The sequence below is a fragment of the Perissodus microlepis genome, chromosome 10 (assembly GCF_051167445.1).
Source record: "Perissodus microlepis isolate ML-2025 ecotype Zambia chromosome 10, ASM5116744v1, whole genome shotgun sequence".
NCBI lineage: Eukaryota > Metazoa > Chordata > Actinopteri > Cichliformes > Cichlidae > Perissodus > Perissodus microlepis.
The window spans coordinates 21,385,922-21,401,072 of NC_140470.1; the positions used below are offsets into that span (position 1 = coordinate 21,385,922).

Consider the following 15,151-nt stretch of genomic DNA (forward strand, 5'->3'; position numbering starts at 1 on the left):
TTGTCTCTGCTTCACTTTGCAGGTGAGCAAGGAAGATAAACTGTCCAGCCGTATTCAGAGCATGCTGGGCAACTACGACGAAATGAAAGAGCCAATTGGTGACACCATTCCAAAACTTAATAGTAAACCATCCAACAGCTCGTCTTCATCTGAGGAGAAGTCGGGCCCACCTTTGTTTGGTGGGGACCAGCGGTGTGGCGGCAGCAGCCAGAGCAGTAAGTGGACCCCTGTTGGCCCCGCAGCGGGCGGATCTTCATCCCAGTCCCAGAAACGCTCAGGACTCCAGGGCGGGCACAGCAGCCAGAGGAGCAACGGAGGCGGTAGCGGCAGCAGCAACAGTAGCCAGAGAGGGGAAGTGCGGGAAAAAAAGTCAAGTAAACACAGCGGAGGGTCCGATCACTCGAAGTCACACATGTCAAGTCCGGCAAAGGGCTCTCTAAGTTCCTCCAGTAGTCACTCGCGGAGCTCTTTGTCTGCTGAGCAGCATCACAACAAGGACCGCTACCGCTCAAAGTCACCGCGAGACAGAGAGGCCAACTGGGACTCACCTTCACGGGTTCACACGTCCTTCCCCAGTGGACAGCACTCAAGTCAGGCCTTTCCCCCATCTCTCATGTCCAAGCCCAGCACAATGCTGCAAAAACCAACAGCCTACGTGCGGCCTATGGATGGCCAGGAAACAGCAGAACCTAAGAGTTCGCAAGCGGAAAGCTACACTGGACAGTCGCATAGCAGCACTGTGGGAGAGATGAAGTCCAAGCTTGCCAAACTTAAGATCCCTTCCCAACCTGTAGAGGTAAGACCTGAGTCTCAATCTCATGCTGTTGTGAACCTGGTATGTTGACTATTTAAAGAATGTGCTCTTTGTTTGTATATCACCTCAAGAGCAGCTTTTTGAAGTCTCTCTTAAGGCAGATGCCTTTTTGAATGTTGCATGCTGTGATCATTCCTTCATTTTCTCTTAGACCCACAGAAATATATATATTTCTGCCTTGACTCAAAACAAGAGGTGTCCCTCTGGTGTAACCCTGATTGTACGTTAGAAACGACCTACCAACGGCTTGTGTAGAATTTATAGCTTACTATGTCAGAGCAGTGGCATGTGTTTGATTTAATGATGTAATGATTACGTTAAAGGACCTCTCAGCTTGTTACACATGGTCTGAATGAACTCCTAGTTCTCACAAAATGCCTATAGGATGACTAATAGGGCTCAAAATGGAAGCCACCTCACACATGCTGTACTGAGATCATATTGTTTATACGTCTCATAAGCATGCTGTTTCTGTCTTTAGGGATCCGGTGATGCCAACTGTGTCGACGAAATTCTGAAGGTACAGACACAACTCTCATTTTCATAGAAAAGCCATCTGCTTCAAATAATTGAATGAACCATCAAGTTTACTCACACCTTAAAGCTAATTTTAATGGGGGTTTTTTCCTTCTGTTTTCTCTTTTCTCTCTCTTTTTTTAAATTCAGGAAATGACTCAGTCATGGCCCCCTCCTTTGACAGCCATCCACACTCCCTGTAAAACAGAGCCCTCCAAGTTTCCATTCCCCACCAAGGTCAGCAGCAGTGTCTGTTTGATTAATGTGATTGCGTTGTGATGAACTATTTCCATTTGTATGAATCAAACCTTGCATAAGACAAGCAAAGGAGGGTTTTTTTGGAAGGTTACTTAATGTGATAAGTCAACTTGTTACTTACTGCTTGTATTGAATGTATCATGGCATCTTTCTCATGAATGCAAAGTCATATAATAATGCAGAGATTCATGAAAATAAGTTAACACCTCCTTTTAATTTTTAATTTTTTTTAAATTTCAGGATACTCACCCTTTTCCAAGTGGGCACAGTGAGTATCACACACACATAAAATAGTGAAGTAAAGTTAAATGCATATGTTCTAGGCTTTCAATCAATACATATAAATCTTTTTATGTGTGTTTTAGAGCGAGGCAGTTCATCAAAGAGCTCGAGTAGCCACCAAGCCAAAACTTGCGATGACCAGCCCACGTAAGTGCTTCATCTTTGAACCTTTTTTTTCTTTTTTCTTGTCAGTAGTGAGTGGAATAGTTGAACAGTAAATATTTGAGTTAAGAAGCTAAAAGTAATCACAGTAACTCCAAACGACTGTGGCGACATATAAAGAATAACAAATGATTCCCGTATCTCAGTAGGTTGGAGGAAGACCTAAGGCTAAGCAGCAGTGAGGACAGTGATGGAGAACAGGACTCTGCCAAGAATGCCTCAAGGAACACATCAGCAAGGTAAACTGTAGAAAACATTTTTTAAGTCCTTAAGTTTTATCTAAGTCCTATGTTGAGACTTACTGTTTTAACTTTGAATCATTTTCCCGATCTTGAAAGAAAAACTTCACAGCTCGAGTAGCTTTCTTCTTCTTTTTCAGCCCTTTTGTGTCTTGTCTTTATGTGTTAACTGCACCTTGATGACATAGTGATGCCTGAAATATAAAACCATATTTTTGCTGTACTGCTGGATGCAAAGTATATATATATATACATTTTTTAAAACTGAATATATAACAAAGCTGCTTTCTTGAGTGTGTGGAGAAAGACAGAGAATGCAAATCTTGGGGTTTTTATGCACACCTTGTGGCTTGACAGTTAAAGCATTGAAACCCATGAACTACCCAAGGACTCGAGCAGCTACTACACAGGTTGCATTAATATCCTTATGCTGACTGATTCTAAACCCTGAAAAATGCATACATAAGTATTCAGATTTTTGCTGCGGTAACGAATAATCTCAACATACACAGGTTTTTAGTGACTCGACCGTAAAATACCATTATTGATCACTTAAAATCTTTATGTGGAGGTATAGATGTTTGCTCATACACCACAATGACAATGTTTAATGCTCTCCTATTGAACAGCAATAACAGCGAAGCAGCTGAGCAATCAAGGGACGACTCCAGCAGCCATAGCGGCTCAGAGAGCAGCTCGGGCTCTGACAGCGAGAGCGAAAGCAGCACGACAGACAGCGAAGCCAACGAGCAACCACGGCCTGCCTCTCCTGAAGTAATAATTTTTCAGTAACTTTATACAGAGCTGTAATACCGCTTGGTTGATTAAGGATTGTATGAACCAGTTTTCACACTGTCCACTTCTATTTTTGGATTAAATATTTATATGGTACTTTCTTCTAGACTCTTATATTTTGTTAGGAGTTCAATCAGTGAGACTGTTTCCTAATTCTGTGCTCCCCTCTGTGCCCCTTCAGCCTGAAAAACCCATGGCAAACAAGTGGCAGTTGGACAACTGGTTCAAGAAAGCCAAGCAGTCCTCACCTTCATCCCCATTGGACAACAATAACGTCCCACCCAAATTCAAGAAAGATGGCCGAGATAACAGCTCAGGGCGCAGCTATAGTAGCCAAGGAGGGGGGTCAAAAGATTCAGCAGCACCCACCCCTAGCAGGGACCTGCGGGCAGCCCAGAAAGGTGCAGAAGGTGGCCGTGGCCGGCAAAAGTCACCCGCACAGAGCGAGGGTGGCACAAATCCACGTATTCGAGTGGGTAAAAAGCAGCCTAAAAAATCAGAGAAGCCTCCTGTGGTAGAGGAACCAAAGGGAGGTCTGAGAGTGGAGAGTGAGCCGGCTCCAGAGATACCTCCTCATCAGCCCAAAGCTGCTACGAAGGGTTCACGCAAACCAAGCAATAAAAAAGAACCCAAATCCTCGCCGAGGCCCACTACTACTCCCTCCAGCACTGCAGCTCAGCGCAAGCCCAAGGCAGCAACCAAGACTTCTCAGAAATCTCGTGAATTTGTTGACACAGACTTTTCATCATCAGACTCTGAAGGAAACGACAGCATCCCGTCCTCATCCCAGACACCCAAGTACACAGAGAGTATCAGGACACCCGTGTGCGTTTTTTCGCCTGGGGAAGAGAGAGGGCTGCTGTCTCCTCTCAGTGACCCCGAGGACCGCTACCCTGCGAGACAGCCTCAGCAGCAAGTTTTATTAGTCAAGATAGGTTAGTCGAAACTGCTCGCAAGTCTTGTAAAAAGTCCAGAGAATATGTCAAGGTGTAGTGGGCACTGAACCAAAGGGGTTTCTTTACTTTGAACCAAATTAAGCCATACCCTACCCTTTTCCTTCCTGTTTCCCATAGATCTCAGCTTGCTGTCCAGAATCCCAGGGCGGCCCTACAAGGAACCTGCAGAGATAAAAGTGGAGAGGGAAGACTCTCTCGACAGGGACAGCAAAGACTTCAGCAAACAGAGCTCTGAGAAAAGCTCGAGCAAGGCCAAGAGGAAACACAAGGTAGAGCAAATTTCAGTGCTTTTTGTAAGAAATACATTGTATTTCTACTTGAAAGCAGAGTAAAATAGAAAAGCTTGTTATTGAGTATCCCTTTCACTTATTAAGGTCTTTTTCCCCCCAGTATAGCATCTCTTGGAATAGCACACAGCCAGATTTCCATTAAAGCAAGAAAGTGCATTTGAGCCAAAGAACAATTGACTACATTCTGGTTGAGATCCAGACCTGGATTTAGCGCTGTTAGATGACTGTGCATTTTACTTTAATCATAGCCACACAACTACCAAAGATGGAGAATTAAAATCTTTGTGACTGGATAGTTTGGAATGTAACAGTCATTTAGGATAACAGTGAGCTGGCATAGTTGAGCTATACCTGCAATGAGTTGGCGTCTTCCGATAATAATTGGAGGCGTGTAACCTATTATTAAATCGGACTTTTTCTTTAATGCACCCTGCTTTTTATTTTTCTCTCTCATCTTTCTTTAGACTAATGAGGAAGGCACAAAGCCAGAGACCAAGCGGATCAAGCTAGAGGATAAATCTACATCCCATCATAAAAGCAGCAGTAAAGAGTGAGTAATCTTAGCTTTTGTCCTGAATATCATTACCAGTAAACCCTCTGTAAGCCAGGAGCCTAATGTGACAGTAGTAGTTAATTTTGCCTTTTCCGATAATCACACAAAAGACAAAATAAACCCTGTAAATTCTAATGAGCATCATAACAGCTTAATGTAGTGAGTTTATTATTATATCTGAGCCCCTTCAAGCTGTACCTGTTAACCATTATGCTCCATATCTGCATTCTTTGTTTATAATTACATGAAATGTTAATATTTAACTTTTTAGTTTTAATGTTTTATGTTGAGTAGACAGCCTAGTTTTCATGCATAATGAAATACTGATTTGAATCCCACTCAGTTCTAAAAGGTCTTCGGAAAAGAAAGAGGAGCCAGTCCCCTCTCCTTCCATGCGGACAATTAAGGCAGAGCATCCCAGTCGAAAGCGGACAGTCAGCCAGTCCTCCACGTCATTGTCCAGCGGGACAGGAAGTGGAAAAGAAGGGAGCCACAGCACCAAGGGCAGCTCCACCTCCAAACATAGAAAAGGAGAGGAAAAAGGGCGCAGCACACGTGACGGCAAGGTAGGCATGAGAAGCCTTTGTTATCTCTGATACCTATCAAATGTTGCAGATAGGGCAGACTTTCATCTTGCCAGTTGTGCAGTGTTTTTCCCTGAGCAATTTAAATACCAGAGCATGCATGGAGTGGGGAGGAAGTTGTTGTTAAGGGTAGAAAGGGAGTAGCCAAGGTCATGGCTTGCAGTGTGTATCTGCAACTATAACATAATCACTGATTTTTGGTGGGATTGTTTTACATTTGTATAAGACCAACCTCTAACTTGTTGTGACTCTGTCCTGTTCTGCAAGTCTGTTTAAAAAAAAAAAAAAAAACAACAAAAATCCAGCTTCTTTTTCCCTAAAATGTTATTTTCCCCATACTTCTCTGCAGGAGAAATCCTCAAAGGGTTGCGATAACCAGCTGGCTGTGCCCCCGCTCTCCACAGACGGCACCAAGTCTCAGAGATCCAAGCTGGTGTTTGAGGACAGGTAAGAGGAGCTCTTTCCACTGTGGATAACCCCTCAGCGGGGCACAGAGAAAGAACTGCTGTGGGGATCTAGAGTTGCCTTTGATGCATAAAGCTGCAGGAGGTTGGGGAGGTCATGAATAGATGTGCCTGCATGCCAGAAAAGTTATGTTAATTTCCATTTTAAAAGGCTCTCTGCTGGGAATCGCTGCCTTTTTAATGCCGTGGTAATGCAACAACATAGTCTTGCTTCTTATTTTCATACCTTTTCACTTCACATTTTGATTTAATGAGATAAGAGCTGTTTCAGGAGTTAAGAGACTTTTTTTATGACATTCTTTCAAAGTTTCTATGTTTAGTGGATATAAAAAGCACGCCACAGTGTCAAGAACACTTAAATGATTTGATTTGTTAAACCTTCTCATTATTCTCTTTCAGGGTCCATTCAGCAGATCACTACTTACAGGAGGCCAAGAAACTTAAACACAATGCAGATGCACTGGTAAGAGCAAAACCCCAATGACTGGTGTAATTGAGAGGACTTTAAAACATTAAATGACATTTTCTATGGTGCTTTATGTTACATATAATAAGAGGTTTCCTTTTATGCAGAAAGTGATTTCACAGTGACTTTTTTGTGGTGACTATGAAATTTTACTTAGTTTTCAAAGCTGCTTTTAGTTTGAGCTCTGCGTGATTTCCTTAAAAATAATAATAAAAATGCTTTTATTACCGGGTCACTGTAGATGAGCAGGTGGATCTGTTTAGCTTCACGTTTGGTATCTGTTATGTACACTTGCATTATAAAATAGCCATCTCTGTTGGATTATCTTATTCTTACTCAAAATGTAATTATTTAGTTGCTGTTTTCTTCTTTTCTCTCTAAACACAAAATCAGGATCATAAGCTACATCAGCATAATATTACTTCAGTGATATGATTAGTTTATGCAATCCCAACCAGGTCATATTCAAACCATGTCACTTATCTAATGTTACTGGCCAAAACCATGTCAAATTATTGTCATGTGAAGGTAGTTTGTCCTCCCAGTCTCAAAAGAGTGGGTAGTATTTAATCACTATGTGTCCTCTTTATTTATTTATTTATTTATTTAATTTCCTTTACAGTTTGACCGTTTTGACAAGGCGGTTTTCTATCTGGATGCTGTGGTGTCTTTCATTGAATGTGGTAACGCGCTGGAGAAGAGCGCTCAAGAGGCAAAGTCTCCTTTCCCCATGTATGCTGAAACGGTGGAGCTTATCAAGTAAGGGCAGCCATAGCTGTGTTTATCACTGTCAGCAGAATTACACTTTAAAGGAGAACTCCACTGGTGAGAACCACTACATATGAGGACGTAGTTGTTCAAGAAAAACAAAAACAAAACCTGTATCTCTGTGCCAAAGGCCAAGCACCTCAGGGCTGCATGAGGCACAAGTTGCATAACACACCACGCTAATGGTTGATTTGCATTGTGGGTAATGTGAGCACCAGGCTTTGACAAACAAGTTGATACTTTGGACTAAAAAGAGATCGTCTCTGCCTCTGCTGCATGGGTTTTGATACTTAGTGGATGGAGTGCTCCTTTAAAAAGTACAATATTTAAGGAGGTGCTTAATTTGCTTCAACCCTTTTCTCCTAAAAACTTGAGCTCTTGATTATCTCTGCATCCAGATACACTATGAAGTTAAAAAGCTACATGGCCCCAGATGCTACTCCAGCAGACAAGAGGCTAGCTGTGCTGTGGTGAGTACACTGTAGCAAGAGTCCATCAGGTGGTGGACTCTTGTCTTCAGCTGTCAACTCCAAGTACTCATTACCTGGCCGTGTAACTTAAACTTTCCACACATTTCAAATATTTGTTGCTTCTTTCTTTAGTTTAGATCAATATTTATCCTTTTTTGCTTCCAGCCTGCGATGCCAGTCTCTTCTCTACCTGCGGTTGTTCAAGTTGAGGAAAGACAGCGCTCTAAAATACTCTAAAACACTCACCGAACACCTAAAGGTACTTTTTATTATTAACTTTATTTCCTTGGCAGACCTTCAAAACTAAAGACGTGCAGTAAAATTCCATGAAAGACGTTTTTCTCTGTGAATATGTAACATGCTTCCTCTGTGTGTACATAATGTTATTCTTATTTCATTTGCCAGAACTCTTTGAGCAACACCCAAGCTCCCTCTCCTGGAATGGGAAAGTAAGTCACATCCTCGGTTACATCCTTTGATGTATAAAGTAAAGGAGAGGTTCTTATTTGCTGTTCTGTCAAGTGACTCCCAGATTCTCCCTCACAGTGCCAGGAAACTCATTGCCATGTCTGCTTATTTCTGTTTCCTAATGCAGTAAGACGGCAGGTATGCCCTCTCCAGTATCTCCCAAACTCTCACCGGGCACAGCGGGTGGCTACTCAGCAGTCAGCAGTACCAGCAGCACTAGCTCATCTGTGACCATACCTCAGCGGATCCACCAGATGGCTGCCAGTTATGTCCAGGTCACCTCCAACTTCCTGTACGCCACCGAGGTCTGGGACCAGGCTGAGCAACTATCTAAAGAGCAAAAAGGTATACGACACAAGGATTTACTTGTTAGTTAAAAGGAAGAGACATATGGTCTTTGTTCTAGACTTTTAAATTTATGTTTAAAAGCAAACACAGATGGGATTTAGAGCTATATATCCTGAGCTGCTATTTTCTACATCTTTAATAGCTCAGCAGCAGCGGTAAGGTTTTTCATAGATGTTTGCCAGCAGTATTTGAACCCACTGTGTAAAGAGATTTGAGTATGGATCTATACAAATGGGCAGCAGGTTGGCTGATCGAGCATGCAGACCATTTTTTGTTGAATTTTTTTCCCCAGCTGCATTTTATGACTCATTTGAAGGTTTTATTTGCCTTGGTTGCAGAAATGTTTTGGTAATGAAGTGTTTTTCCTGCCACAGAGTAGGCCTTGAGATCTGTTTACCGTAAAGGCAATGAGTTTGTTCGGTCTGTTTTCCTGTTATTTATTTATTTAAAGTAAAAAAGCAGATAGTTTTGTTTTTTTTAAATGGTTAATGTACTGTTAGTTTTTGTTTTTTGTGTTGTTTTTTTTTTTTTTTGTTTTTTTTTTTGGGCTCTTTCCAAGTTTAAAAACAGCTTCAAATAGGACTGATTTGCTATCAGACGATCTTAGCATGCCTCTTTTTCAACGTTTCTTTCCTCTCATCTCTATTTTAGAGCTTTTATATATTTTATAAATATACAGGAGTCTTGGCAATGAGCTACCAGAAGACTTATGTCGTGCCAACAGACGTGTCATTTACTAGAGCAACATTTCTTCAGATTGCACTTCTTTTTCTTATATCTTTTTATAGTACATATTTTAATATAATATGGGTGACTGTTGTGAATTGGTGCTATCGAAGCAACTTTAAAACTAGCTTAATATTAAGATAACAGAGTAAATGTGTAGTTAAAGTTCTTTACAATGATGGAAAGGGGAGTTTCCCTGTTCTGACCCACTTAAGATCAAAGTGGGCTGTATCTGGCCCACAATCTAACATCTGTGTTCTAGATTAATGTTCAAAAACGGATTTTATTTATCTACCTATAAATAAAATGTGTTTTCATTTTTTTTACTTACAGATGTCAAACTGTTTTTTGAATTTGAATCATTGCAATATAGTAATAATGCAAATTTCATAGCTCAAAGCATGTTTGTGATTGACTGAACTTCTGATTAAAAACTACTGCGTTTACAAGAAACCCTCGGTCGTCCACAGCCCACACAACGTTATCGCCACAATCTAAAGATGGAAAAGTCAGCAGCATCACTAAGTGCACAATTTTCCCTGGTTGTCTGGCCAGTTTTCACCCCCAGGCGTGCGTGTGTGTGTGTGTGTGTGTGTGTGTGTGTGTGTGTGTGTGTGTGTTTGCGCTGAGTTTGGGGTTTTCCCCTCATAGTTCAGAGGTTTGCTGGACGAGGATTTGAGGCCAAATAGTTTTTTGTCTTTTTTCTTGCAGTTTATGCCTCAGATTAAATCTTCAATAAATCAGATTTTTTTTTCCTTTTTTTTTTGGACTTAGTATTGAGATATTTGTGGAGAGTGAAGATAACAAACATTGGAAACATTGAAACGTCGGGCGGTTCTTGATTGCCTCATTGCTTGGCTGTTTTTGTGTGCAGCTGAGATTCTCAGTCTGTGTCCTTTGGCTGGTTTTTCCCGTCACACATGTTGACAAATGTGACAAATTGTGAAAATGTTTTTTGTCTCTACAATCGGTGTACATTAAAACCCTTGAATGCACTTAACTCTGTGTGGTCTGGTTGGTAATAGGACCTAATTTATCAGTCTTCTGTCATTTTATTAACCAGTCTTTCTTTCTTTCTCCCTCTTTTCCAGACTTCTTCACAGAGTTGGACAAAGTTATGGGACCTCTGATTTTCAACACCAGCAGCATGACAGAACTGGTGCGTTACACTCGGCAGGGCCTCCACTGGCTGCGCTTGGACGCAAAAGTTAGTCCCTAGCGAGGACTCACTCCCTGCAAGCTGCTTTTCCACACACCCACACCTCAGCCTCTTGTGTTCGGCAACATCTGCTCAGAGACAGACACACAAACGCACGCACGCATGCCCTCAAAGAAGACAGACACACAAACACAACCCTCCTCTGGTCCTCCATTTACACACACGTGTGATGAACTTCTCAGACATATCTCCAACACTGTGTCCATTTCCTACACCAGCTTGCCAAAAAAAAAAAACAAAACAAAAAAAAAACAAGACAAAAATACCAACACTGAGCAATTTAGAGCATCTCTCACCTTCGACGGCACCACACAGGGATAAGCATCCAAACTGCAGCAGGAGTCAGAAGAGCTTATCGCCTGGCTTCACACATATATCGGCATTCTTAAGAAATCTTCGAAGGCCATGTTTTTAATCTCTTCAGCATGGAAGCACTGGGTGAATTATTTATTATGAATACACTAAAACTCTGCTTTGGTTTTTAGGCTACTTTGGCTTTGAACTTTTTATTTGTCTTTGTTTCACCAAAGTACCTCCCATGAACACCAAAGGTGCTTTAAAAATGAAGGTTTCTCTTTATCATTTCTGTGCCTTGTATGTCAGCTACAGGAAAATAGTCACCGGTCATATCTGATTCAATTATTTTTCTTTTCTTTTCACAGTTTTTACTTTTTTGTTTTTTTTTTAACACTTAACAGTTGTTTCAGCAGTTATTCTTGCAGCATTTACTGGGTTTGTGTTTTATTTTTGTTTTTTTTTTATGTATTTGCAAAGATGGTGTTGGTCACCACAAATTAAACCTTGAAGAATCCCACTGAAGATTTAAGGACTGAAGGAAGGGCTACTGTGCATAGCAGATTTTGTGGGGCACACACATATTTATTAATGATCCCTTAGGACATCTGTTGGTTGGTGTACTTGGTTCAAAAAGTGCCATTTCATTTTTCAGAATCATGAAATGTGAATGCCACTTTCTAATAAATTAAATGCTTCACATGGCCTCCAGGGGTCGCTAACGGGAGACCTCAGCAAGATTGATGATGGCAAACGTTGAGATTTTCCGCCTCTTTGAAGCTTCACAATTCTTTCCCACTCGCAGCGGCATTGTTCATTCAAAAATTTCCTAGAGGACGAGCCGTTTCCAAATCAGTGTTATTCTATTTTTCTAGGGAACAGCAGGGAGTGTTTAAGTATTGAAGATCATGTCCACATCCAATGCAGTCACAGCACATTTTATAAAAACTGGGCCTGAGTTGCCGCTAATTTGGCTGAACAGAAGCTAATTTATTTGAAGGGAAATATGTTGTCTGGGGAATGGAACTCATCAGCGATGCAGATGATCAGTGTTGTATTTATACAGCAGAGTTTTAAATCTATGATTATATATTTCAAGAAAAAGTATAAAAACCAATATAGATTTTATTTATATACCAACCAGTTTCTTTTACTTCCTTCTAGCCAAGCAAAAGTATAACATGTCAGACGCATAAAGCAGGGTTACAACAGAGGTTATAAGAACAAGTATTTGTATATGTTCCTATTTAAAGTTGTCAAACTGTAATCGCACTTGTATTACAAGATAGTAGCTGGGGCAGTATGTTAACATTGCGTTGATTTTCAAGTTGGCATTTGGATTTTACAGTAATTCACTTACATGAACTGTCCATTTTGGTTGTTTCAAGCCCACTTTCTATCAAAATATGCTGGAAATACTAAAGCCTGGACCAGATGGCATTCATTTTGTTTTGGCTGGACAAGAACGTGCCAGAAAGATCTATAATGCCTTTTTTAATTTATTTTCCCCCCTGCATGTCAAGACTAAACAAAATGCTGTTTGGCCCAGGTTTGACCCTTCCTTTTTTTCTTGTCATTTTCTTTCTTTTACTGGCTCCCTGGCCTTTGTTGTAGGAAGGGATACTGTTATTTTATCTTACACTTGAAAAAAAAAAAAAAAGCAAGTCATAGGAGGTATTATTTTAATCTATGCAGGATTTTTACAAAAAAAGAAAAAACTGTTTCTGTGGAAAAAATAATTATATTTTTATGTTTGGGATTCCTCTGTCCCCCACTTTCTTTTTCCCACCTCAGTGAGAAACCTGTTGAACTCAAATCCAATGCCTTTAGCTATTGCAATTTTGTGTACTGGTTTAGTATGCGAGCTTGGCTGTGTGTGTGTGCGTTCATGTGTGGGTGCATGGATGTGTGTGTATAGATCTGATTTTATAACCAAACACAGATGGCTTTAGCCATTTTCTACTTAAAGCTGGAGGCCACTTTTCTCATAGGAATTCCTCTGTGGGTTTTGCCAGCCCAGTCAATGTCTTCATACACTGGTACACTTTGTAAGTAGAGGTCAGCGCCTTGTGTTCCCTACACTATCTTGTACTCAAATGTAAAAAAGAAATGAATTAAAAAATAAATAAATCCTAAAACGAAAAAAAAAATAATTTAGCATTAGAGAAAATTTTTAACGATTTGCTACTCATACTTATTTATTTTTCTGCCCCTTTTGCTTAATGTTCCTTTCCTATTTTGCCTTTTTAATGAGCACCGTTTTATGAAATAGGAAGGTGTAAATGTAACGGGGTTGTTCAGGATGAGATTTCATTGTAATTAGTAATTAATATTAATTCTAACTTGAAAGAATCCAGGGTAAGATGAGTTTTTTTTGTTTTGTTTGTTTTTTTCATTCAGTAGGAAAATGTTAACACTTGCATGTTTCTATTTAAATACAAATGTATAAATTGTAAATATAACATTTCTTTAAGGGTGAATTTCTACTACAGGTTGACATTTTTATTAAATTTAAAAATGCTGTAAATATACTTGTGAGATACTTTATGCACATTTTTTTTTTTTTTTTTCCCTTTGGGATTTTTTTTTTTCCTTCTTCCAAGTGGTTACAGATTACACTCCTAGTCTGTTAACTCTGTATATCAAATGCTTTCTCAGTCCTTTTTCTAACTGTGCTGGTATTCTTTGTCTTCTGCTTCACTGTCTCAGTATCACGGTTGCCGCATAATCATTAACGTCTCTCGATCCAAGTGCGAATATTTTGTCTTCTCTGTATTTGATATGGAGCTGTGTACTTTTTCATGAAGTGTATATTGTTGATCTCATGGGATGGATGGATGGCATGTGTACAGTCTGTTCTGTAAAACCATGTCTGTTTCTTCCTCAGAGAGAGGTATATTTACTATGTGTCCCTTTTGAACAATTGGTCCAACATGTCTTTTGAAACAGAGGTATTTCTCTACACATCAAAACCAGTTGTAGCAGTTTATACAGTAAGTTGTATAACACCTTTTTTTCTAGAAGTTGTCTCAGAGCCGAGACCAGCAGCATACACTATGTACAATAATCTAAATTGGATTAGTTTTAAGAGAACTGATGATAGAGATACTATATATGATGGATGCAATATGATTAAAGGTACTCATTGAAGTTTGATCTTCAAACTTAGGTAATGTAATTTAAAAGCATTCTTGTGAAGTGAGTATTAATTGTGACTAATAAAAGTCTGTCCTGAATATTCTTTGTATTTTGCCGTATTGAGAATAAAATATATATGGATATGTTTAATAGAGTGCTGTTTCTTTTCTTTTTTTTTCCTTTCCATCAGCTTTATATTTTCTACTTGATGTAGTTTAAAGCAACTGACGTGTTTTGTGTCTTAACAATTTATAAATTTCTCTCATTTTTTGCCTTCGGAGCTCTTAATTCATCTGGCATCAACAACCATGCTCTGTTCAAAGTCCCTAAAATAAATCCCCTTGCTTTCCTTTTCTGACGCTCCATTTGAACCTTGGCAGGTCCTCCTGGACCACACGCTGTTGCCAGGTCAACAAGCAGTTGAACAGGTGTACTTAATGAAGTGAGCATCCGTTAAACAAACACAAAACAGAACTGCCTTCTCTAAAGAGTGCATTCTTGCAGGGAATGAGGGCTTATTTTAGTGGACTTTTTGACATATTTTTCACCAGGAACCCATCATGTTGCAAAAAATCAAGCACATCATAAAGGTGGTGATCAGAGCTGTTAATTTAGTCGATGCCAAATGTCTGAGTCATTGTCAATTTAACAGCATTTTTGCTGATGTCCATGATACCCATGGCCTTGCTATCCCACACTGAAGTAATATTTATAAGCTGAGGGGCCCTGCGGACGCATTTCTCTGCGATGACACGCTGACTGAATGTGGAAAAACTGAGACCATTGTTGAAATTGTTCCTATTTTTACCAGACATCTCAGTCTGTTTGTTAAAAGTCTGGATGATTCACTAAATGCAAATGTTTTCAGAATATCTGTGTACTTCTTTACACAGGAAAGGAACATTTTTGGAAATGTAATTATGCAGTGGTTTTTAGTGGCTTGGGCTAAATGAGATCAAATGATACTGTATGTGGCCTGCAAACTAAAATGGGACTAACACCCATCTAGACTGAAGTGTTTCCCCCCTTAAAACAGATTGTATATTTAGAAATAAGGTAATCTTCCTTGTGCAATCTCAAGAAACAGTCTACAAAATTTGTCTGTGGTAGTAAAGCATAATGAACTCTTGCAATTATTGTTTGTTGTTGTTTCCAAACCCAATATCAGAATGGCAAATCTTGCTAGAATGAAAAAGATAAAACACCCTAAATAAATACAAATACACACAAGTTAGGTCCTGGAGTCACAATATACATTACAATGTAAAAGTACTCATCTCTCTTGATAGGAGGAAACCTTTCTGCAAACACTTGCAGTTTGAAGTAACTCCTGTGTAATTT

The 15,151-nt window shown here is 39.8% G+C and overlaps 1 protein-coding gene across 2 annotated transcripts in view; it reads left to right on the forward strand.

The window, feature by feature from the left end:
- aff4 (AF4/FMR2 family, member 4) overlaps positions 1-13,960 on the forward strand; it is a 29,619-nt gene extending 15,659 nt beyond the window's left edge. For both annotated transcript variants that reach the window (XM_084940658.1, XM_084940657.1), the window contains exons 3-21: positions 23-796; positions 1,296-1,334; positions 1,481-1,567; positions 1,829-1,856; positions 1,954-2,017; positions 2,179-2,271; positions 2,901-3,045; positions 3,248-4,001; positions 4,140-4,291; positions 4,777-4,862; positions 5,209-5,431; positions 5,799-5,896; positions 6,313-6,376; positions 7,002-7,138; positions 7,546-7,617; positions 7,783-7,876; positions 8,023-8,066; positions 8,213-8,430; positions 10,251-13,960. In XM_084940658.1, coding sequence (XP_084796784.1) covers positions 23-796; positions 1,296-1,334; positions 1,481-1,567; positions 1,829-1,856; positions 1,954-2,017; positions 2,179-2,271; positions 2,901-3,045; positions 3,248-4,001; positions 4,140-4,291; positions 4,777-4,862; positions 5,209-5,431; positions 5,799-5,896; positions 6,313-6,376; positions 7,002-7,138; positions 7,546-7,617; positions 7,783-7,876; positions 8,023-8,066; positions 8,213-8,430; positions 10,251-10,378 — 3,300 coding nt within the window. In that variant the 3' untranslated portion in view covers positions 10,379-13,960. The remainder of the gene's footprint in view (positions 1-22; positions 797-1,295; positions 1,335-1,480; positions 1,568-1,828; positions 1,857-1,953; positions 2,018-2,178; positions 2,272-2,900; positions 3,046-3,247; positions 4,002-4,139; positions 4,292-4,776; positions 4,863-5,208; positions 5,432-5,798; positions 5,897-6,312; positions 6,377-7,001; positions 7,139-7,545; positions 7,618-7,782; positions 7,877-8,022; positions 8,067-8,212; positions 8,431-10,250) is intronic.
- The last annotated feature ends 1,191 nt before the right edge of the window (positions 13,961-15,151 follow it).